At 35.0% G+C, this 22,870-nt stretch overlaps 1 protein-coding gene across 2 annotated transcripts in view; it reads left to right on the top strand.

The window, feature by feature from the left end:
- The window catches only part of LRPPRC (leucine rich pentatricopeptide repeat containing), an 86,018-nt gene that overhangs the window by 33,725 nt on the left and 29,423 nt on the right, over nucleotides 1–22,870 (top strand). For both annotated transcript variants that reach the window (XM_015622127.2, XM_015622126.2), the window contains exons 17-25: nucleotides 722–828; nucleotides 1,041–1,118; nucleotides 1,442–1,495; nucleotides 2,200–2,313; nucleotides 3,484–3,614; nucleotides 4,991–5,076; nucleotides 6,707–6,911; nucleotides 14,452–14,576; nucleotides 15,230–15,336. In XM_015622127.2, coding sequence (XP_015477613.1) covers nucleotides 722–828; nucleotides 1,041–1,118; nucleotides 1,442–1,495; nucleotides 2,200–2,313; nucleotides 3,484–3,614; nucleotides 4,991–5,076; nucleotides 6,707–6,911; nucleotides 14,452–14,576; nucleotides 15,230–15,336 — 1,007 coding nt within the window. The remainder of the gene's footprint in view (nucleotides 1–721; nucleotides 829–1,040; nucleotides 1,119–1,441; nucleotides 1,496–2,199; nucleotides 2,314–3,483; nucleotides 3,615–4,990; nucleotides 5,077–6,706; nucleotides 6,912–14,451; nucleotides 14,577–15,229; nucleotides 15,337–22,870) is intronic.

Genomic DNA, 22,870 nt, shown 5'->3' with positions numbered 1-22,870 from the left:
GTGTTTTTAAAAAAAATGGTTTGGTTTTTCCCCCTCCTTTCAGAGCCAGAGGGGCAAGGAGGTATGGGGGCAGCTAACCTTTGAGAATACAGTACTTGATGCTCTTCCTGTTCCAGAGAGAACTACAGGACCCCACATATTTTTGCATTGCATAGTTAAGATACTTAGCATAACTTGATGAAATATGTTAGTCTTAATTTTCATTGGCTAATAAGCATTTTCTTCATTGTTACTTGCTCAAATGGTTAAAATATTTTTGTATGCTGTTACATTAATATTACAATTCTTAATGTAGCTTGCTAATGGAATATAATGGGTAAAATGTACAGAATAAATATGCAAAGTGTTAGAAATCTGTTTTTTCTTTTGAGCAGTGACAAAATATTTGTGGCAACTATTTGGGGTAGCAGGCAGGAAAGGGGGGGAAGGCCTTGGGCAGTACCACTTCTGTCACACAGTAGTGGAAAAAAATAGATTGAAGTAAGATTCTGTACTGAAAAGCTGTCACTAGGTCTGAAAATAATTAATATTCCTTTCACTCACCAGTTAGATATGTGCTCCCAAACCACATAATCTCTATGCCTCAGTGATCATTGTTGCCATTTCAGAGCCTCTCATCAGGGTGACATCTCACACCAAAATGATTTCTTATAAATTAATCTTGATAACATGACAGTCTCGGTAATTTTAGTGGAATGCTTTCTCTTGTTTTTTTCCACAGAAGCTGTTGGCTATTTTCTTTATCACTTGATTGACAGCATGAGTGACTCAGAGGTACAGGCCAAGGAGGAGCGTTTGAGACAATACTTCCATCAGCTGAAGAAGATGGTACCATTTCATTTTTTGCTACATAATGCCTGTCCTGCCTGACATGTATCTATTAGGTTTGAAATTGCTGCTTTTAAGTACAACCAGACCACTTCTCAATGACATGCAAGAGCTGGAGACTTGAATTACGTCTGAGATAATTTCTGTTAGACAAATTTCAGTTTGGTTGTGTTTCAAAACTCATATAATTTTTTCCCCACCTCTTGGTACAGAATATAGTTATCCCTACAAGCCACTACAGCGGCATTTGCAGACTGCTGGACTCCTCTCAAGTTCCTGAATTAATTAAGGTCTGTGCTTCTATAGCAATTACTTTGAATCTAAAGAAATCTCTGAATATATTCTCCTTTGCAAAATAAATATCTTCATGCAGTGATTATATGTAAGCCTTTTAACCTTTCTATGATTTTTCACTGTTGTAGCTGGTTTCATTTCTAATGTGAAAGAGATAGTTTAATAAGTGCTGTTTCAAGTCCGCATAATAATGCTGCAGAACACAGCTTTTTTTTACCATTGCTATTATATAATTACCTTGAACCTTTTTAGTATGATACACTTACTTAGAGATTGAACTTTGGGGGAGATCAGTGATATTTTTGTCTTTCAATTTCAGGATGCAAGGTTACTGTGTCATAAAAAATCTCAGTCTACAGACAACATTCCAGAAGTAAGTAAATTCACAGATAGCTATGCTTGTTCTTACGGTAATAATACTGTTTGGATATGGGGTTTAGATGAAGTGTAATCACTAGCTTTCAGGTCATGGAAGTATATTAACATTATTTAAATCTACCATTTGACGTTCAGAGGTTACTTTCCTGAATAGGAGCAAAGGTTATCCGGATTTTCACATAGACCTGATACCTGACCTCGGAGTTGGCTGAGGTTTCATGCCTCAGTTTCCCTGTCTAGTAGATACCTTTTTGAAAGTTCTAGTTAGTTAACAGTAGTGGTGTGAGTTCCTAATTACAGTGATCCACTTGAGTGGCAGGAACAATAAAAATCCATACTACTTCTAATGGTTGAGTGTCAAGTCTTTACATTTCTGATCTGAGCAAAGTGGAGATGGAAAAAGAAACAGGCTTCTATTCCCTACTTCCCTGAACACAAAGAACTGAGCGCAAGAGAAATAGGATGTTGACCTTTGTATATTTGTGACTTAATGTTGGGGTGGTTTTTTACAGTATTCTGGCTCATGTCTTCAATTAGTATGTACTATTTAAACAGATAAAAGCACCTTAAATGATTAAATTTTTTTTTCGAGTATGAAGGAAGAGGATTATTTTGTCTGTCTTTTATTAAAGCGATCCGACAAGTTGTTCAGGGAAGGTTGTTTTTGCAATTGACATTCTTTCTGTTACCTCCATTTAGAGTGCTAAATCTGACGTGTCTGACTTGGAGAAGAAACTAGAAAAGCGAAAAGCTGAAAACCAGCCTATTACAGACGTCTTGAAACAACTCATACATGCTCTTTGTGAAGAAGAGGTATCTTAAGCAATGCAGAGATAATTAGAAACACATAGCTATGTTTTTAAAGGGACATAAATGACTGTGTTATGGAAAGACATAGTTAAGCAAAGACAAGTGCTGTGCTTCAGGTTTCATGGTTTGATGCTTATAAATCAAACATAAGTGCAAAAAGCAATTAAATCAAAAGGTTAACTAATTTCAGCAACACCTTGAATGGCATGTTTTGGGGTTGCTGAAGTTTGTTTACAATAATCTGCAAAGTGAATGATAGTAACAGCTGTGATAGGTTTATCATACATGCCAAATGTCCTTTCAAGCCATGGCTCCGGTCTCTTATATCTAGATTGTCAAGCAACTGATACATGCACTAGTCATTTGCAATTCAAATATTACTAGGTTGTTAATGCAGGGATTGAAATTCCATTTTCCTGCAGGAGGAAAGCTCTTCTGAGATAAAGGGTCTCTTGCCTTCATTCGGCAGGCGTCCAGCTGTAGTTTACATTCATTTACTGTGTGTCTGTAATTTGTGGGGTATCACCACACTTTTGTTCGGTTGCTTGTTCAGTATGATCCTGCCTATAAAGCTGGATATATAGGAAAAGTAACAGTTGTGCAGATGATAGCACAATATTCTCTCTTGCTATGAACACAATTTAGAAAGAGTTGTGTATCTCAGCTGTATATCTACAATTTTGCATATGAAATAAGCCTAGATACAAGCACCATTGCAAGTTCAAAGTGGTCAAATGTATGAATAAGAGTTTATAGAAAAATAAGCTTTCTATGGAATTATTAAGTAGTGTCTTATTCTTTAGAAAGTAGTTTTCTTATGTGTTTGGCAGTGTACCAGGTGAAAATGGTTATGAATTCCAAATAAATAAGAACTTCTTTTAGAATATGGGTTAATCATGTTCACGGTCCTGTAATAAAAAGTCTCTTATATTAAAAAATGCAGGAGATACAAATGCAAAGCAAGAAAATTTATTTAGAAGTCTATTCTCAAATTAGTGTTAAAGGTGTTCTACAAAAATAATGTTTGCAAAACAGCTTTCACTCTTAAAATTTTCTAAAGCATTACAGCAATGCATTTTTGTATGTGATCAGTCATGTAACTGAATGTATAAGATTCATAATGTCAGATTGACTTTTCCTCTAGTTCACATCTTTGCTTTGTTCCTTTTTTAGAATATGCAAAAAGCCCTTGAAGTGAAAGCCAAATACGAACCGGACATGGTTGTCGGTGGCTATGCAGCCTTAATAAATTTGTGCTGTCGACATGATAATGTAGAAGAGGCAATGAACCTGAAAGAAAAAGTGTAAGTACACCGGCACTGAAACATGTCACAGAGATTTATGCTGATACACAGACCTTGTTGAATTAAGTAGGTTGAGTATTAACCCCCTCATCCATTTTTAATTAGTTTCCCCAACAATGTATGTGCATTTAAAACAGTCATGGGTGTGGTTTTGGAAACAAAAAATCTGCTTTGTGTAATTGAACATTAGAAGCAGCTACTTTGTGTGGTCAGTAATATTTTTATTTTGAAAAAAGCAGATTGCTGCATAAGATGTGTTTTATTTTTATTTTAAACATGCGTAGTGTCTAAATTTAAGTTTGGCTTAATTTGCAGTTAAAGATAGGTACCTGTATAGTGTGTTACAAAGCACCTGGAATGTATTTAGAATGTGTTTAAAACTCATATTGTTTTTAGAATAGCACTGTTTGACTAGTTTTACTTTGACTGTCAACAAGCATTCTATTTTAAATTTTTATATTCAGTTCTTTTTATCTTGGATGTAAAAGTTAGCTCCCAGCTAAAACATGTCGTGCATGACTTAGCCTGGAGCAAATTCTTGCAGATGATCCTTGTATTTGCCTCTTTCCTTTTTCCCTCAAAAGGCTCCTTTTGGTCTGATGCTATAGTGAATCAAAAACAAGTTATGTATGACTTTCAGGTTCTCTCTCTCACATACACCCACAAAGTACTTGCTTAGGTTTTACAATAGGTTGGCAGACAGGTGCTTATCACACCCTGCTAGTGTTACAAATAATGTGGAATGATTGAGCTATGAATATGAAGAATTTTGCCACTCTACAAGTAAGGGTTGTGCATAGGCTTTGCCTGCACTTCTGCTCTCACGCAGTCCCCAGAGTGAGCTTGAAGGAAGTGAAATTCAGTCTTCTGCTGGAGTTTCACTGCGGTAAGGCATTTTTACTGATCTGCCTCAAGCGTAGGCTCATATTGGAAAGAAGTGCCTCTTTGGATTGTTAGACAAAGAAACAGCATGGAGGAATTAACTTTTAGTGCTTGCAGAGAAAAGAAACGATGCATAGCGGAAACTTTAAAATACTAGCTTTTAACTTAGGCGAATCAAAAAGAATATAGCTGTGTTCCAGTCATCTGCACTGTTTTCTTCCCAGGCTTCTGAAAAATACCCTATTTTATGCAATAACTACCAAATAATTAAACATAAGACTCTTTCTCAAAAATATAACCTTTGGCTCATATTTCTAAATCGTGTTCTAACGATGAATCTTTTCAATTCTATCAGATTTTTTCCTTTAAGGCTTACTATTATTTTTAACTCTTAGTGCTGTTGTTGTGTTATGTACTTTTAAAAATTCATCTTTAAGCTGAAGCTATAAAATGTGAGCCTCTGTGGATAAAATTCTTAATGCTTTAATTTCCAGCTTCCCTAGGAATTCACCTGTTGCACTTGACAGTGGAAAGTACGTAGCGCTGGTAGAAGTCTTAGAAAAGCATGGCAGACTAGAAGGTAATCCATTTGCTTTCATTGTCTGTTTCTGCTATATAATAAAGGTATCTTGCCTCAAGAATAAAAATGTGAGTTGATATTAGTGGTATATCATGTCCTGAAAAGTGCTTGAACATTTTGCATACAAATTTGCATGTGAATTCAACCAGAGATGCTTGGACAGTGCAGGCCATTAGTTTTAATGGATTGGCAAGCTTGTCATTTACATTTGCACAGCTCAGTGCTTTTTGCATTTCTGCAGCTAGTTTTTATTAGCATTGCTGTTTGGATTGAGTTTGAAGATCATGACTTATGGCACAAATTGCGTATGTGCCTAGACTAATGGCTTTGTTTTTGCTTAAGAAGGTCTGAAGGCTGAACATAAAACCTATAAAAATAACCTCATAAGAGCCAAGTACTGCAGAAAAATAATTTAACTTTCCATAAAGTATATCTTTTTCTGTTACTATTCTTTTTTGTGTTTACTATTGAATTTTATATTCAATCTGTAAACTGCTTGGAAATTTTGGCTTTTTAATGAGTGTTCTGCAAACTGCCTATTTCATATTTCTAGGTGTTTGCATTAAAATGCTACCTCTTTCACTTTTGTAATTTAGTCTAATATAATTCTGTGGTTTACATGGTTTGGTTTATCTTTAAAAAGAGCTCTAGACTGTCGTTAGCTTTAAAAGATGATTCTGAATATTGAGTTTTATGATTTTGTAGAACAACAACTACGCTAACCCTAAAAAACACGGTCTAAGCCTAGACACAAAATGTAATGGTATTATTTAAAACACTGCAAAGTAAAAGAAAAAAGCTAATACAATTTTTTTCGTGTAAGATCTTCCTTTGAAATTTGTCTTGGCCTCTTAAGATTACTGTTAGAAAAATAATAAACAAAGCTGATGTTGTACAAATCATAATAAATCAGATCATGTCTACCTCTACATTAAGCAGTTTGAAAATATGAGCTTGCTTTTAAGACCATAAACATCCCTCAGAAAATAAAATAATTCAGAAATGTAGCCAAACGTAACATGATCAAAACATTGTCTATGCAATAATTAAGAACATTATAAAAATGCACTTGTTCCATATACAAAAATGTTTGTTTCTGCCTTACTAATGAAGCTTAATGAACCTAATGTTTTAACATGCAGTCTGTTAGAAAGCTTTCATTGGCTCTCCTTGGCTAATTAGTATCGACACAGCAAACAGGCCCTATCGGTATCAGACCATTAGTCTGGCTGTATATACAGTGTAAACATATCTTTATTATCTGGCCTCGTGACAAGCCATCTGCTGAAGAAACAATGGAGTGATTTAGCAGATGTTAGCATTGAACGATAAAAGCATCCATTTAGTAGAGTCTTGCAGCTATAGGGCAGACTGTACAGGGTTATGTGGTGCAGAGTGGGCACACAGTTCCTATCTATAATTTGTAGTCAAAGTTGCAGCAAAATGATAAAACCATGCTATTGTGGATTTATAATTGTAGTCTCGTTTAGAAATGCAAGTAGTAATTAACTTGAAATCGGCATTATACACCAGAATTTACATTCCTGCTGGGTTTGAAATGCTGTTTTAATAGCAGTTTGTTTTCCCTACATGAAATTACCTAAGGGTCTTTTGTGTTGTTTCATTGTAGATGCTATTAACATTCTAACGGAGATGAAAGAGAAGGATGTTCCTATCTCAGGCAGAACAGTTGCATCTTTTCTCCGCATTCTTAATGCTGCTGCCATGCGAGGTGAAGTTGAAAGAGTGAATCGATTGCATGAGACCATTGCAAACCTGGGGTTGGTGCAGACTGCTGCCCTTCATTCCCCTCTGATTACAGTTCACCTTGAAAAGTAAGCTATGCTTGGGCTTCAGATGAAGCAAGTTATGATATTTATTTGTGTTCTATGACCTGTGTATGCAATTCACAGCTGCGCATACGTGTCTGGAAGTGCTCGTGCACATGCAATTACTGAAGTGATCTTGGAGTAGTAATGAACAAATATGTTTTCTTAATTTAGCTAAATCTCTTTTCATCAGCTAGACATCATGTCATGATCTCTGGGAGCAACAGCTGTGTTTTACGGGCACATCAGAAATGAAGTGGCTAAATGTTGGAATATGCTTATGAATTAGCTTGTTTTAAAGTCTGTTTGACAAGATAGCTATTCAGAGCATGATAGGTGCAGACTCAGCTCTTGTGGTTAAGTGGAACGTGTTTTCATATCAAAACAGCAGAATTTTGCTGTGCTTTCCAATATATCTCAGGTGAGTTGCAGGGCGGTTGTTGAACACTGAAGTATTTTCAATTCACGTAATTCAGGTAATTTGATATCATTTCCAGTAGGCTGCTGTGTTGCTGAGTTAAAATGCAAAGAAAATACTGTGGTCTGTTATGTTTGAGGGCTTTTGCCTATATATACTTTTGATACCCTTTGTTAGAGAAAAGGAATTTTGTACATGCATTTCTGGTAGGAAGTACCTTTAATTCCATGTGCATTATTTCTTTGCATAAATTTTCATTATGAGGTGTAGGATATTTGAATTTACATATGAACTACGTAACTTCTTAATAAAATTGAGGCAAGAATCCCTTTTCCTTTACCATATGCACAATCCTTTTATTATTCTTTTGTGTGTCATGTAGTTCCTGGATTTTCACTTGTAGCTAGAGTATATGAATAAATTTCTTGAGATTTGGTTCATGTAAACAAAATGTCATTGGCATAAATATAATACCTGTGAAATAAGTGAATTTTTCATAATATCATGGAAGTCAGCCATATAGGGATTTTTGGTTCTTACAGGTATACTGGGTATGCAAGGTCTGTATAACATTTCTGTTTTGAAAATTCTTGAGAAAGAGGTAACTCTTGGTAGATGTGTATACATTCTCTTTTAAAAACAGTGTTTTAGTGAAGTGGTCAACAGTTAAGAATATAGTGTACATCTTCTTAGTTGTAACTCTGCCTTGATTGCATCACAAGCCAGGCAGATGTTTATGAAAGTAATTTAACTGCAATCATATCTAACTAATGTGTCGGAAAAATATCTGATATGCTTTGTAGTGCGCATAAGAGCAGCTGCATTTTACATAATTGCTTTATGCACATTGACATGCAAGTTGTACCTGGTGCTACTTGGGCTCTTTTCACTTGAGATGGAGTGTGTGATGATGTAGGTAAAGGTGTGATCATGTGCAGGTGAAAAGGGGGACAGTAATGAGTGTTAATTCAAATTGATTCCAGATTTTTTTGGAATATAAAGTTTCTGGGAAAACTTTATAAAAAGTGGGAGTTTTTTTATTGATAAAGGGACTTTTGATGAGACGATATTCGTGAAGGAGAAAGTGGTTCCAGTCTCCGGAATTGTATGGCTACAGAAGTCATTGGTCCTTACCTGTAGAGGTGCTAATATATTTCATATATATAAATAAAAAGCAAAGTAAGCTAATTTCTTACAGATTTTTTTGCCACCTTATGAGTGAAGAAGCTGCATCTTCTCTAATGGTAGACAGAATTTGGAAGGTTTTTTCCAGCATAATTTGCTTAGGAGGAATAATTGTGTTTTCAGTGGGGTGTGTGTTTGTTTTTTGGCAAGGGGAAAGTGCTGTGATTTGGGATTTGTTTGTTTTTCTTAGATATGCTATAAGAGTATTTTGAAAGTTATGAGTGACTGAAATAAGTGTTAGTCATTTCTTTCAGTACTTATTATTTCTTTCAGTGCTTATTATTTGCCATCCTACAATTCAAGTATCATGGTGAAATGTTGTCATTTAGCTGCAGGTCATCAGCACGCTGCTGAAGTAAGCTTTGGGGTATTTTTGAATGTTCCACAGTAGTGGTTGTACTAGTGTTTTGTGTTCTTAATTTATTTCAAACTTCATGTTTTTTGTAAAGGCATCTGTGGTTCAATTTTGAAGATTTCAACAATTATAGGTATAAAATGTTTTAATCTACCCTTTTCTTCCAGTTCTGAATATTCTTAAGTTCTTGTTAAATCCTAGTGCAAGTTAAAAGTTTTTAACAGAGCATGGAAAAGAAAAAAAAATGTTGATAGACAGCATAACTTTACAAAAATCCAGCATTCTAGTAGAGTGGACATTTTGCCCTTAATATTCTGGGAAACATTTAACTGAAGTAACTAGTGAAAGAACTCATACTTACCTTGCAGTTTTTTGGACACTGAATAAGGGGAGCTACCCCCTTGCATTGAATTGTCTGATTTTTATTTGTGACCTCAAACAGTTTCTCAAGATGGGAAAATCACATTTAAAATTGAGACAGTCCACATGGTTTTGGTCTGTCACGTAATGTGAAAAACATTGCTTGGATTGTATGACAAAAATCTGCAAGGATATAAAGAACTTGTACTTTGTCTTAAAATACGTCTTACTTCTGAACTGGTTCTTCCAGCTGCTGATAATTAGAAAAACTTGTGCTACCTATACTGTGTAAAAGTTACTAAGATTTTTGAGGATTGTAGTTTTGGCTGAAGTTCTCTACCAACTCATCTTTGAGGAAAGAAACAAAAAAAAAATCTTCAGGTTTGGAATTTACTAATTCCTGATACACGAAATGCTCCTAAGCAGAGGGAAGAAAATTTGCAGGTAAACTATGAAAGCATTATGTAACAGACCATATGAGTAAAATATTTGGTAGTTTTAAGTCAGGGAACATAAGCAGTTAATACCTTTATCTTAAATGATAAAAGGCTATAGTTGGATTGTTTTTCTTTAAAAATGGTTAATGTATTTTAATACAGCATTGTCCACTAGAGCATTGTGTGCTCATTTGTCACTGATCTCATATAAACCCATTTTGATTAGTTTCTTATGTAGTAAACAGAGCATGAATGCACTGCCTTGACTATTTTCCTTCTGCTCTTTTCATTGAGTTAAAATCACCTGTGATTCTGTTTGAGATCATTCTGTAGCAGAAGTTATTTGACTTTTATATGCACTTTGAAAAATAGGCATATTTGTAAATTAAGTGGTATTTTTAGTGGGGGACACATCTCTAGTGGGGAGAGGTTTTTTCCAATTTTTTAGCAGCTTTATTTCAAATATTGCATTAAAACTCCTTACGTGTTGCAATGAAATTAGGGATGTTTGGCTCTCTTACTCCATTATTGCAATTAGGAATTTAGCATCATCAGTGCCAAAGGACAAAAGTGTCTCATTTGCCCTATGGGGACAGGACAGTGATAAGATGATTTTTCGTCAAGGATCATTGGGTCGTAATTAAGTTACATTCATGGTTATTGCTTTTTGAAGGATGATTGGTAAATGACAGGCTTCATGTGCTTGCTATGGACAGTGTTCACTAGGGTTTTTTCTCCCTCTGTCAGAAAATCCTGTTGAGTCTGATAATGTAAATGTGGCATTTTATTCTGAACAAAAGAGCAGGGAAATGAGCTATCTTGTCTAATCATTCAGTTGTTTAACACCGACTTCCAGTTTAGACTCAATTGGCTGGAAAGCACTTGACATGTGAAGTTAGTGCTGTTCGGAACGCATGTTTGAGTAAATTTTAAAGTAAGTGACAGCTAAATTGTACCTAGGGAAATTACAAAGCCTTCAACACAGTTAATTTTTTGGGGAGGATTAGTTGTAATTGCAACACCAGTCTCCTTGAAGATTCCTTAGTACAGCAAATGAACAGAAGCACATTTAGCTCTTTCAAGAGCCCGTTCTCTTTTAACAGAATAATTTTTGTAAAGCTGATTGTACCTTGCTGAATTGACTTCCCTCTACACTAACATCTGCTTCAGATTTGTAGAGAGGGATTTGTTTTACCAGACTACCCTCCACCCCCACCCCAGAGAGTCCCTTTTTTCTTTCTACCTCTCTAGTGATTTCAGTTTTGAGAGCTTTACAATCAGTAAACCCCTTAGGTAAATTGCCACTTCACTAAAGCTTTATGCATAATGTTGCAGCACTTCATTCCAATTAAAATCAATATTTGGAGTCTTATTTTATGAGGCAGACTCTCTGGTTGGGAAGGTTGTTTATGACAAGTAAAAGGGTTAGATTTAGTGCTACATTCTTAAAGCAAGAGGGGAGTGGGTTGTAGAAAGTGAGGGGGGCTAAAATATCCAGTCATGGTATAGCCAGTCCTGCTACGGAGTGTGTCCTGCAAACCTTCTGACAACTGGGTAATTTTGGTTCTTCAGATACCTTTGTGTGATTAAAATTGCCCATACAAATGTTTTGGAAGATTGGACCCATAGTACCTTGGATTTCATAGCCATTCTAAACAGAAACCAAAAGGATCAAAAAACTTGGGTGTCTTAATCCAAGCATCACTTCAGGTGGAAAATAATGCCAAAGTAGGACTCTTCTGGGCCAAGCAGAATGTACTGGTGGCTGAGGCTTCTTCTGTCATTCAAAAATAATAGTGTATCTTCTTTTTTAAAAGAGCAAGTTTCAAAGTGCCAGAGAAATATGCCTAATCTTTAAGTGGAACAGGTCTTAGTCCTGAACAGATAATATTTGTGAGTGACTTAAAGCTGTAGTATCTGACCAACTCAAAATGAAGCATGGATCATCTATGTTCACACTTTAAATACTGTTTATTCCAAACTGACGCTGGAAATCTGATTTTTCCAACATGACTATGAGTATATGAGCTTTTTTTTCCTTTTTGACTTGGACCACATTGATTAAATAGTAATTTTAGACAAGATGTTTAATGTCTTAGAGTAGTAAGTATCCTTTGGGAGGATAAAAGGGTGTTTGACATGCATAACTTCTTACAGAAAGACTCCCAAATACTTTTAAATATACAGCTGTTTGTCAGTTTAAAATCATTATGTCTAAATAGCATTTTCTTTAAATGTAGAAATTCTATTTTGTGCAGCTCTTTTTATTTTATTTATAATCTTACAAGAAACACGTTAAAATGTTACCTCTACTTGAAATTTGAAACCTACAGTGAGTTCCTTTTTTTGATTTTCTAAAAGCTTACAAAAGTATCTATGGGTACTTGGAATTAACTTCAGTTTGTGACAGTTAAAACTGTTAAATCATAGAAGCTCAAGTACATGCATAAGCTTGATCGTTTTTTCTTTGCAGCAGTGGTACCAACAATTTCTTTGTGGAGTCTGAACTTTTCTGTGTTTTATTGTTTTATATTTGTCTTTGCCAGTTTCAGCATTTATGTTTTATAAACTCCATTCTCTAGTAAACTGTGGATGGCTGGTTTGTTGATTGAATGCAACTGAGCAAATATATCTGATTTCAGTAGATCTAAAACAGTTCTAACAGTACGACAGTGTGTAAGATACAGAACTCATTCAAAGCAGACTTATTCAGCCCCTTTGAGTCCCAGTAAGGAGTACAATATTTCCATCTATTTTTGTCTCAGGTCTTTGCTGACTTTTTTCTTTGTGTGTGCAGTATTAATGCCTTCAGAAGTATACATGTAGAGGCTAGAAAACTCTTAACGCTACTGCTTGAATGACATTCCAATTATTCATTCATTTATTGATAGCTTTGACCTAAAAACAGTCACTTTAATCCTTTAGGAATACAGCTGAGACAATACTATAGCTGTTTGAGCATCAGTCTGAAAAGCTAGATTTATCACTGAAAACTTGAATTTGAATGCATAAATGTTGTTGTGCCTCCTTAGAAATTGAGTAGTTTTCTGTAAAACTGTTTTTTTTTTCTAGATGTTAACTGAACTTGCATCTAAAGCAGGAGAAAAATACTGATTATATAAATCTTTATATCTGACTATGGTAACTACCATAGTATTTCGCTTTTATGACAGTAATCTAGCCTGCAACATCTACTTGCAGTTTTGAAATTAACCTGTAATTTAGTCTTCACCCCAAATGACAAAAATTCAAATGACTCCATGGGGTGCCAGAAGATGCACTGTAAACAGGGCTCAGTAAGGGGGATAAGGTAGAAATCCATCATCTTAGGTTCTTTTAAAGAATGCCAGTATTACTGAATAAAATGAATTCTTCTTCTGTGTTTTAGTGTTAAAAATTTTAAAATTATTAGCCTAGATAATGATAATAGTACATAGAAGTTTAGATAGTTCATTCTTTGAAAAAGCAAAATCTGTGCTGCACAAGAAATGCAATGTGAGGAGAGGACAGCTGAATTGGGCTTGTTTTAACAGTAATATCTTGATTTATTAGGGCTTGTTGATGAAAAATAAGGTTGCTTTGGGAATGTTAAATCAGTATTTCAAGACAGCCTTTCAGCTGCTGTTAGGTGAATTTTTTTAATTTTTCTTTTTCCTTTGGTAACTTGTATCACCCTTATCACATAAGGCTCTTGAAATCTAAAATGCAGTCTTACTGACTGTGTGGCTACTTATATTTTGTGTACATGGTCTTGGTTTGTTTCAGCTTAAACCTTACCCTTCAAAGAATGACATATTGCTTTACCAGTGTTTTTGTGGTTGACCTTGGTTGTTTCCAGTGGTTTTGCTTTGTTTTGTTTCGTTTTGTTTCAAGATTGGGTTTTAATCCTTTGAAAAAAAGGTCTGCAGCAGATGATTAAGTACAGTTGGTTACACAGTGTGGAAGGTTATTTTACATTTGTTGTTACTGTGATTGATTTTATGACTTTTCAGTTTTGCATTTTCTTACGTATATTTCTGAAGGTGTTGATAGTGTATACTTGGGGGAAAATTCAGTGAAGAGCTGAGGTACCAAAAATGGAAATATTCTGTGTGTTACTTCTACTTGCTTCTCAAAGGCTCCTGACTAAATGAAATGCATTTAATGCTGTCTTGCACACTTACTACTACATGGATTTATACTAGTGCCATGCCTCTGTGGCATGGATAGGCCAGCATAAAGCAGATTTTGGTACCATACTATATTGTTGAATTAACTGCAAAAATTGGGTTTTTTAAAGTAGAAAGTATCTGTTGTAGTGCAATTTTCATATAGAATGGAATAATGCTATAACCTTTCTATTGTGCTGGAATGGACATCAACAGATGAATTATAGGCACTCTGTTAAGGTGTAAAACTAGTATAAAGCAATCTCATGAGCTGTGGTTATCTTAACTCTGGTGATCTATACTGAAACAAAATATTGTGGAAATAACTGGGAAGAACTTAAAACTTGGAAATGCCTAAACACAGACATAGGTGTGATAGTGTACATGGTATTACTTACAAATGGGAAAAATAAAACTGTTAAACACTCGAGTGAATTTTGCATGGAGTTTGGGTTTTGTCAGGACAGATAGGACATAGCATAACTTGATATTGCTCAAAAATTAAGTGCATCTAATGCTGAAAAACATTCCCACCTTTGACAAATTTGTAGTGAACAGTGGTCATGGAATCAAAAATCGTAAGAGTTGAGGGTGGAATAAACACTTGAAATGTTTTTATTCTTATTTTGTTTCATTCCCCAAGGGATGACATGCCTGCAGCTCTGGAAGCTTTAATCAGCTGTTACAAGAAGTATGGTAAAATTCTTCAACTTCATAACATCTACTGTAAACTGGTAGAAAAAGGAGATGCTGATCTTCTACAAAAGGGTTAGTTGCATGTAGTCGAATGCTGTATGCTAATATGAAGTGTTTTCTGGGGGTTTTTCTTCTGGGATTTCTGCATAGTTTCTTTCAACTGAAAGAAAAAAAAGTATGTCTTTATATGTGTTAACTTTAAAGCACTAATACGATGTCTGCATTCTTCAGATTGAAAAATTGATGGTAATTTTAAATATAGAATTTTGTTTGTATACTACATCATTGAACTCTGAGATTAGTGCTAATACTTGTTCTAGCTATGTATGTTACTGTTGAGAAACTAATAGAAACTAAACACAATAACAAAATGATACATCTGTTTTTCAAATAGCTGAGCAGTTCACAAACCATATCTCTTCACTTTCTATGAGCAGAGCATGCCAATATAGTCTGTTTTGTTGAATGTAGAGCAAAATGTAGTGCAGATAAACAGAAGAACATTTTATGTTCAACCACAGAGCTACAACAAATTGTGTCATGCATTATAATAATTTTGTTTGTTTCAAAATTTATCCCCCTATAGCTTATAGGTTATATAAGCTCAATATATAGCTCATTATAGCTCTTTTATGAGGCTTGGAAAATATTGGTATTAGGAATGTCTGACATAAATGTTGAAATACTTCAATATATTGAGTAAATGAGTATTATTCTGTCTTCAGTTTCAGATTTTATAAGCAGAGAATATGGTGACATGATGGCTCTTTACGATCTCTTCTTCGCCTTCTTGCAAACAGGAAAATACAAAGAAGCCAAGAAGGTCATCGAGGTGGGATTTTAACTATAGTACTCTAATCGTGCAGCTGTTTAGACTCTTAATTAGAAACATTTAAAGTTTTTAACCTTTAATTAGACTTGTTCCGATTCATGTTAATAGAATGCAATCCCAGTAATAAAAAACTCTTGGCCAGCTTTATTTTGTATAATTACAATTCAGAAGAGAGACAGTTGTCTTGTACATTGAAATTGTTTCCTCACTTTTTCAAATTTGCTCTTATATATCAAAATGATATTTGCATATTAAATATCGGATTGTGGAACAATTAAATTAAACTGGCTTTCCTGGGTGTAAAGTTGCTAATCCTCTTTCCGAAGGAATTCTTTGTTCTTAAAAGCACTGGAATTTAATTTGCTGCAGACCATGCTCAGATTTATTTGTAATGCTTGTCTACAAGTTAATCAGCCAAACAAGCGCTGTCTGCTACTGTTTGGCATTTAATTTAGCATTTCTTCTCTCTCTTCCTTTTTCAGGATAGTAAGCTGCTTATAGGAAGTGGTAGGTGACAAACTTGGTCTATTTAGGATTAGTATATTTTATCTAGACTTGATTGAAATTGTGCTTACTGAAATTGATAAGTCAAAGGGGCAGCTGCAGAGTCTGCCCAGATTGTGATTATTTTTTCTTCTTAACACAGTTGTATGTTTTTAAAATACTGCATAAGTTTTCCACTTAATTTATGGGACTAGGCATCTTGCAGAAAAAGTAATAGTTTGTCCTCAGCATTTTTGTGTTACGCACATACACAACTGTAACCTTATTTTTGGGGTTTTTTTTCCTTCCTGAGATAAACAATGCTTTTTCTCCTAGTTCCCCTTAGAGTATCTGAAATATCAGCTATCCTGCTTGAATTGTCTAATGGAATTCTTGCATTTAAAAAGTCTTAACTGAAAATCTGTTTGTTTGCCTGTGGTGGAACAATACTGTCCTGTTGTGGGATGTGTGGCTATTGCTAAGCACAATGTCGAAACATTGGAATTTTTGTTTTGAGAGGGTGTTTTGGAGCTCAGATCTTAGAATGCACAAGAACAGAATGCACAAGTATCAGATGACACTGAGGAGTTGAGGTTTTTTTAACAGTGATTAAAGCATATGGGAGGTAAAAGTATGAAATTTGAGATTTTGAAGTAAAATTAAACCTAAATTAACAAAACTGTTACGTCATGTGATTTAGCAGCTCTTTCTTTGATATTGGCATTTAATTTCTCAGAATCCCTGTTGGTATCTGGAGCTCAGCAGTTGTGAATAGGATAATAAGCAAGTTATCAAATTGCTGGGTCTTCAGAGCCTTCAGAGACTCTTGTCATTTTCTTAAAACACGCCAGATTGTCCTTGCAGGTATCCAGTATTTGGTGATTTATCACAAGTTACTACTAACCACATAAGTATGTTTAAGCATAAATCTGAACACTAAATATCTGGAGATGAAATGGAAGTTTTCCTGCCTTTTTGTTAGTTAAAGTATTGTTATCTAACTTCTATGAAGTCTGAATTAGAGCTTTGTTTATGTTGTGGAGGAGGAGCTGGTTTAAATTACAGAATTTTTAGTAGTGTAGGTTTTTATCTAGGGATAGTATGCATTTTACTACTGGAAAAAGTGTTAAAAAATCAATTACTATATAGTGCATAATATTTTAAGTATGCTTTTGTTATGTCACAATATGTTAAGTATCTTCAAAGAAATTGGTTCCAAAAGGGGAGGACAGAAATCTTATAATTGATATTTTCCTGAAGAAGAAAATTGTTTGTATTGTTTTAAAACATAAGTTCCTATTTGCTTTTTGATTTTTTGGGAAGCAAAAGCCTTAATCAGTATGTGAAATGGTGTATATGTATATAAAAAATGACGTGTATGTGTATTATTTTCTCTAGTCCGGTGGGTTTTGTGACTAAATTACTTCTCTTGATGGTCATCTCTGATTATTTTTCTATCTTTGCTTGTGAAATAATATTCCGTGAAGGACATCACTTGGTGCTGCTTTCTCTTTTAGGTGCTGTTGCATGTACCTTTAAGCATATACTTTAATCAAGTATTACTGATTATGATGGTCACTTAATTTTAATGATGTTTGTTTTTGAAAATATCTATGGAATTTGTAAGGGATATCTAAAAGAATAGTAATAAAGCTGGGAAGAGAGCTCCTTAGGAGCTAAGGAAAAGAACGCTGGAGGATATGGTTGCTGAAATGGGATTTTTACTCACTGGAGACCACTGTCTCTGCTTGCTCTTGCTATTTTTAGAAATTAGAGGTACACCAGATGCTTTTATGAAACTTAGGGACAAGTGCTGCTTTGAAAAACTTGGAACTCAAAGCCCCAGGAATGAAAAAATAACTCCTAAATCTCAGATCTTTGGTAAAATGAAAGTGGGTGACAATACTGGGAAAGGACGAAGGGTAAGGTTTGAGTGAGATTATAAAAATCAGGTCAGACTTGTGTATGTTACATTATCTGGCCACAAATGTGTTGTGAATGCATATATATGCAAGATCATGTTATGAGATACAGTGAGAAAGCTGAAAGCTCTGGACCTTATCTGCTTTGTGGAATAAAACCAAGACTAATCAGAGAATGAGAGTGTGAGAGGCAGTGAAAGGGAAATACACAGGAGATGAGGCAAAGAATTTGTCTGACCAATGCTAGAACAGCTAGGCTGCAGCATGTGGAAGTTTGGTAGTGGGAGTCTCTTCTGAGGCAGTGCTGACTGGAATAGAAACTGTGTTTGAGAAAATTGTGGGGGAAATGCTGTTTCTGAGGCATCATGGGGTTTGTGTGATAAGGTAACAGTTTGCAGTATTGTTGAGCTGCCTTGTTAAACACTTTCAAGTCTTGTTCTCAGAGACAAAGCTACAGATAAGGTAGCCTTGGCTGCTTTGTTAAGTGTAAGTCTATTTTATTCAAGCTGTGCTTGGAGATTCCTGAGCCCCAGAAGTTGTGTTGATGGATGCTGTTTAGCTTTGCACTGAAAACAAGTTCTACCAGTGCGTGCTGTAGTAGTACATCAAGAGGTTATTTAGTCTTCTTAATTGCACCTCAACTGGTAAGTTAGCTTTTGTCTTGAGTCCTTCAAAGATGATCATGCCAAAATGAACTTGGCTCATCTCTCTTCTTGCCCCTTACCACAAGGTCGCATACTAGCTTGTTTTCCCTTGGATTGGCGCAGCATGACTTCTATGTCACCAAATCGAGCTCTGGATACTTAGGATTTTTTTCCCTTACTGAGAAAGGCAGCTTAATTGCCTTTTGTCCTTGAATGTTGTTTTTCCTAAAGAAAAAAGGAAGAAAATTAGGTCAGTATGTTTTGCCTTTAACTAAACTAAACTACATTAAAACTAATGTAGGCTAAAAGAAAGGGATGGGATTTTCAATAAATAGGATTAGGGAAGAAGTACCTTCTAAAAAATACTTTACCTATCCTCTAAAATGTTTTCTTATTTCAAAAATATTTAATCAGATCTCCTCCTGGAGAGAGGTCTTATATAATTATGTGGAGAGAATCTAGAAGAATTGTTTGACCTTATGTTCTTCTAAGTCTGGTATATGAATGGTAAAAGAATATTTTAGAGCCTAGTACGCCAGATCTCTCAACTTCTTGCCTGTTGCCTGTACTGGACAGTTAAAAGTCCCTTTTCTTTACTCAGCTGTTGATTGCCACTTTATTTAGCAGATGCTTAAGATCTGTGCTAATGGGAAGGTCATCCAGAAGAGTAGGAGTGAAAAAGGGATTGTTACACCACCTTGGAAGAATTTATTTATTCCTTTTTTCACCTGTTACTCTGTTTTCATACTGCATAGTGGTTTACAAATTTCACTACTTAGAGTAGGTAAAAAATAGTTGATGTCAGCCATTTTAGTTGGATTTAATATTTTGGTCATCTCTGAATCTTTCACCAAGATCTCCTAACTTGTAGCTGTTTTGCATTCATGATAGCAGACTATTTCTCGACTCACTTTTTTTCCTTCATTTACTTGTGCTGAATGCAGCTACTTAAATACCCACTGAATCAGTGTGTAGTGCAGCCTATGTCCGCTCTTGGCTTTTTCTGAAAAGATCTGTATCTCGTTCAGTACTGCAACAGTCCTGCTGCAGAGGGTCAAGCAAAGCCCATCTACAAATCTGCTTACTGAGAGTCTGAACCAACTTGTAATGGAGAAGAAATTAACATTTCATTGCTGTGACTGAACAGGCAAGGTATTAAACTGTTGTTAAACCATTTCTGCACTGTATCAATAAAATCATTGCACCGTAAATGAAGTTTCATTGTACAGCAAAATACTTACCGAAATCCAACAAACAAGCGCTATGTTCAGAAAAGTATCAGGTCAGTTGTATTTTTAGTTGGGAGCATATGTAGTCCTCTGATAGGAGTAGGAGTTGGTAGCAGTGTTCCAGTGCCTTCGTGTTGTTTGGCAGATGCCTATTGAAATCTTTTAAGATCAAATCACATCAGCTGTTAAAATAACAGCTGTTAATTTTCTCCTTCAATGAAAGAGTAAAAGCTCTTATTTCTGCTCTGGTTTTGGTTTTGCTGGAAATGAAGGCAAAGAGGATTGGAATACAGGGAAAGATCTCAGAACTATATAGCAGAGTTTTTTGGTAGAAGTTCAACCTGTGTATTTTGTTTGTCCTCCACTAGAGGAGCCTTCCTTGAAAATGGCTAGGGGGAAGCGTATGGCTTCAGAGTTCTTGGAACCAGATTTTAATCAAGTGTAGTACTATTTCCATCTACTCTCATACTAAAGATGTCGTTTATATTTAGTAATTAAATTTATCATACCATAGCCCACATATCTTCAGACATTAGTGTGAAGAATTCAGGGACAAATGGTAATGAAGTAATTTAATGAAGTGTGTTCCATTGTGAAGAAATGTAAAAAAAAGACATTTGCTGCTGAAATCTGGGACCAGACAAAAGAACTGGTTTGGATGAGTTTAGTGTGCAGGAATATATCTATCAACAGATGTCAAGTTAATTTAGGAGGTAAATAGACTTAAGCAAAGAATTGTGACATCCATTGTCAGCAGACCTCAAGATACCAGTTGCCATTGGATTTAATCTGCCATAAAAACAATGAGAATATTTCTACATGATATTGAGAGATTACAACCTTCTTTCATCCAGATTGCTTTTTTTAAGAGTCTGCATCATAAAATTGAGTCCTGCTGATTTTATGCTGGAGATGGACTACCAGGAGAAGATGCTTTCTTGATTTGTGACAGCAGGGTTGAGGGAGCGAGGGGGGTGCATGGGTTGTGTGTAATTTAGTGATGGTTATATCTAGTGTCTGAATTTATTTACAAAGACTTACTTCTGGTCCTGTTGAGAAAAAAGTGATGGTGATTAAAACAAAATTTAAATGTTTGTGAACAAGATTGTATTAGATAATGGTGGTATGAGATTTAAGAATAGTTTGTAGGGGGTGTAATAGCTTTTATTAGAGTAACTGTATACAACTGAGATGGAGGGGAAAGAGCTTTAAAGCATGCAAGTCCTATAATTACAAGAAAATATTCTTTTTTAAAATTATTGCTATTGAGTCCTGTTAGTCCAATAAAATCATTACTTCTCCTTCTGAAACTGGATTCTGATGCAGTTAGTTATTAGTGAAGTTGGATTTTCTTTCCATGCAAAAATGTATGTGGGTTAATTTAAAAAAGGGTGCTTACTAGTTCAGTGCATGTTATTTAGAAGTTTTTAAGTATCCCTTTCTTACAGGGAAGAGATCTGTTTCAAATACGTAAATTTGGTAAAGGAGAGGACTACTGAAAAAATTTCTTCCCAAAAGGAAGATGGTAATGTGTTCAGAATGCGGGATTATGGCAAAATCTGTGCATTTTTTCTTAGAGACAGGGACTTTGTGTTAGAAGGAAGAGGTTTATAATGCTTTTTTTAAATTCATCTTACACTGTTAAACCACATTACAAGTCCAAGGGCAAATTTTTGCTCTGTTTTGAGTCTAGGATAACCTTCAGGACTTTGTTTTAAGCAACAGTTTTTGTGTATTTTTTGTGTCACCATTTCTTCCAGTGTGATTATGGTTGTGAATGTCTACTAATTTTTTTTTTTAATAATATTTCACTGTGCAAATTATCTTGGAAAACTTACTGGTAAATAGAGTATTCCAATAGTAATTAAATGTACATCAGTTTCAGCTGTCTTGAGTGATGATAAAGTTGTAAAATTCTACCCTACTTTTTTATTATTTTTGGAAAATAATCAAATTGCCTGATACTTTTTAAATGTTTGCCTAACATAAAGCAGCGTATATTCTTCTATTAATTGAAATAAAGAAAATGAGTATTTACTCAACAGATACTTGGGGTGGTAAAGTCGGTGAACTGTGAAATTGGCAGAAGTGTATTTGAAGCAAATACATACTTGGGAAGAAAAAAAGCCACAAACCAACAGTACAAACTTTGCCACTGGAGACTGTAAGCTTTGTATTTTCTTTCTGTGAACTACTGCTGCTTTTTACATCAAAATTGACCTAGTAGAAGTTGACTGGTTGCTACTTCGTGTGACTGTAGGATAGGCAGAAAGGAGAGCATGAGCTTGAATTCTCATCAGTCTCAGGAGAAGTTACTGAGGATAGATGTGTAGACATGTGTCCCTTTGTCTTTCATTAAATATCTGGTATTGCAAATAAAGTATCAACTACACTGTTGCTGAGTAGGCTCCACCTGCAGTGGAGCAACCCATAAATTTTGATATTCCAGTATTACATTAGAGTACTTGCCCTCATTATCAAAAATTAAAAGTAGACATATCGAAGCTACAGATATAGTTGCTTTCAAGCTTACATCCAATTATCCCTTGCCAAAAAAAGTTGAACAAGAGTCCACGTATTTTAGATGAGTTTCTCTTTAAAGAATTCAATATTATGGGGGTCATATTTTGTTTAGTCATATTTATTTCTGGGCAAAATTGCTTATAAAGAGGAAAAGAAAGCACTCATTTTTTAGAGAGCTTGCAAGATTTTCTTTTGTTTAGAAGGAGTGAGTGAGGGTGTCTCTCTGTGCCATCACCAAAGAAACCATTTTTGAAATCGTTGAGAACTAAGCTTCTTTCAAAGTGGAAAATGAACTTGCAGAAAAAATATTGCTTCCATTGACAGCTGTAGCTGTAATGTCATCCTGATAGTATAATGACTTAAAGGAAAGCTGAGCTAGGAGAGCACTAATATGTTTTATTAGACAGTTGATATGATTGCAACAGGAAAGATGCTTTTTGATGCACAGATTATTTTTCAATTCCTCAGTCTCTAAAGCTGGATCTTTTGTGAGCTTCTGAACTATTGTTTAAAAATTCAGAGCCAATAATCAAAATAGGTTTTTTTCCGATGTATATTCAACAATGATACTTCACTTAGACTTGGCTATAGAGACTGTAGCGGGAGAAATACAGCAAGGTGGTGTACCTGCATACATAATGAACTCAAGATGTAAGATAATTTTTAAAATAATGTAAATGTGTTAGTTGGTATTCTTAAAAAACTAATCCATGGTTATTTGAAAGTAAAGGAG

This window comes from Parus major, chromosome 3, assembly GCF_001522545.3.
Source record: "Parus major isolate Abel chromosome 3, Parus_major1.1, whole genome shotgun sequence".
Taxonomy (NCBI): Eukaryota; Metazoa; Chordata; class Aves; order Passeriformes; family Paridae; genus Parus; species Parus major.
This window is presented reverse-complemented; position numbering and strand designations above follow the sequence as displayed.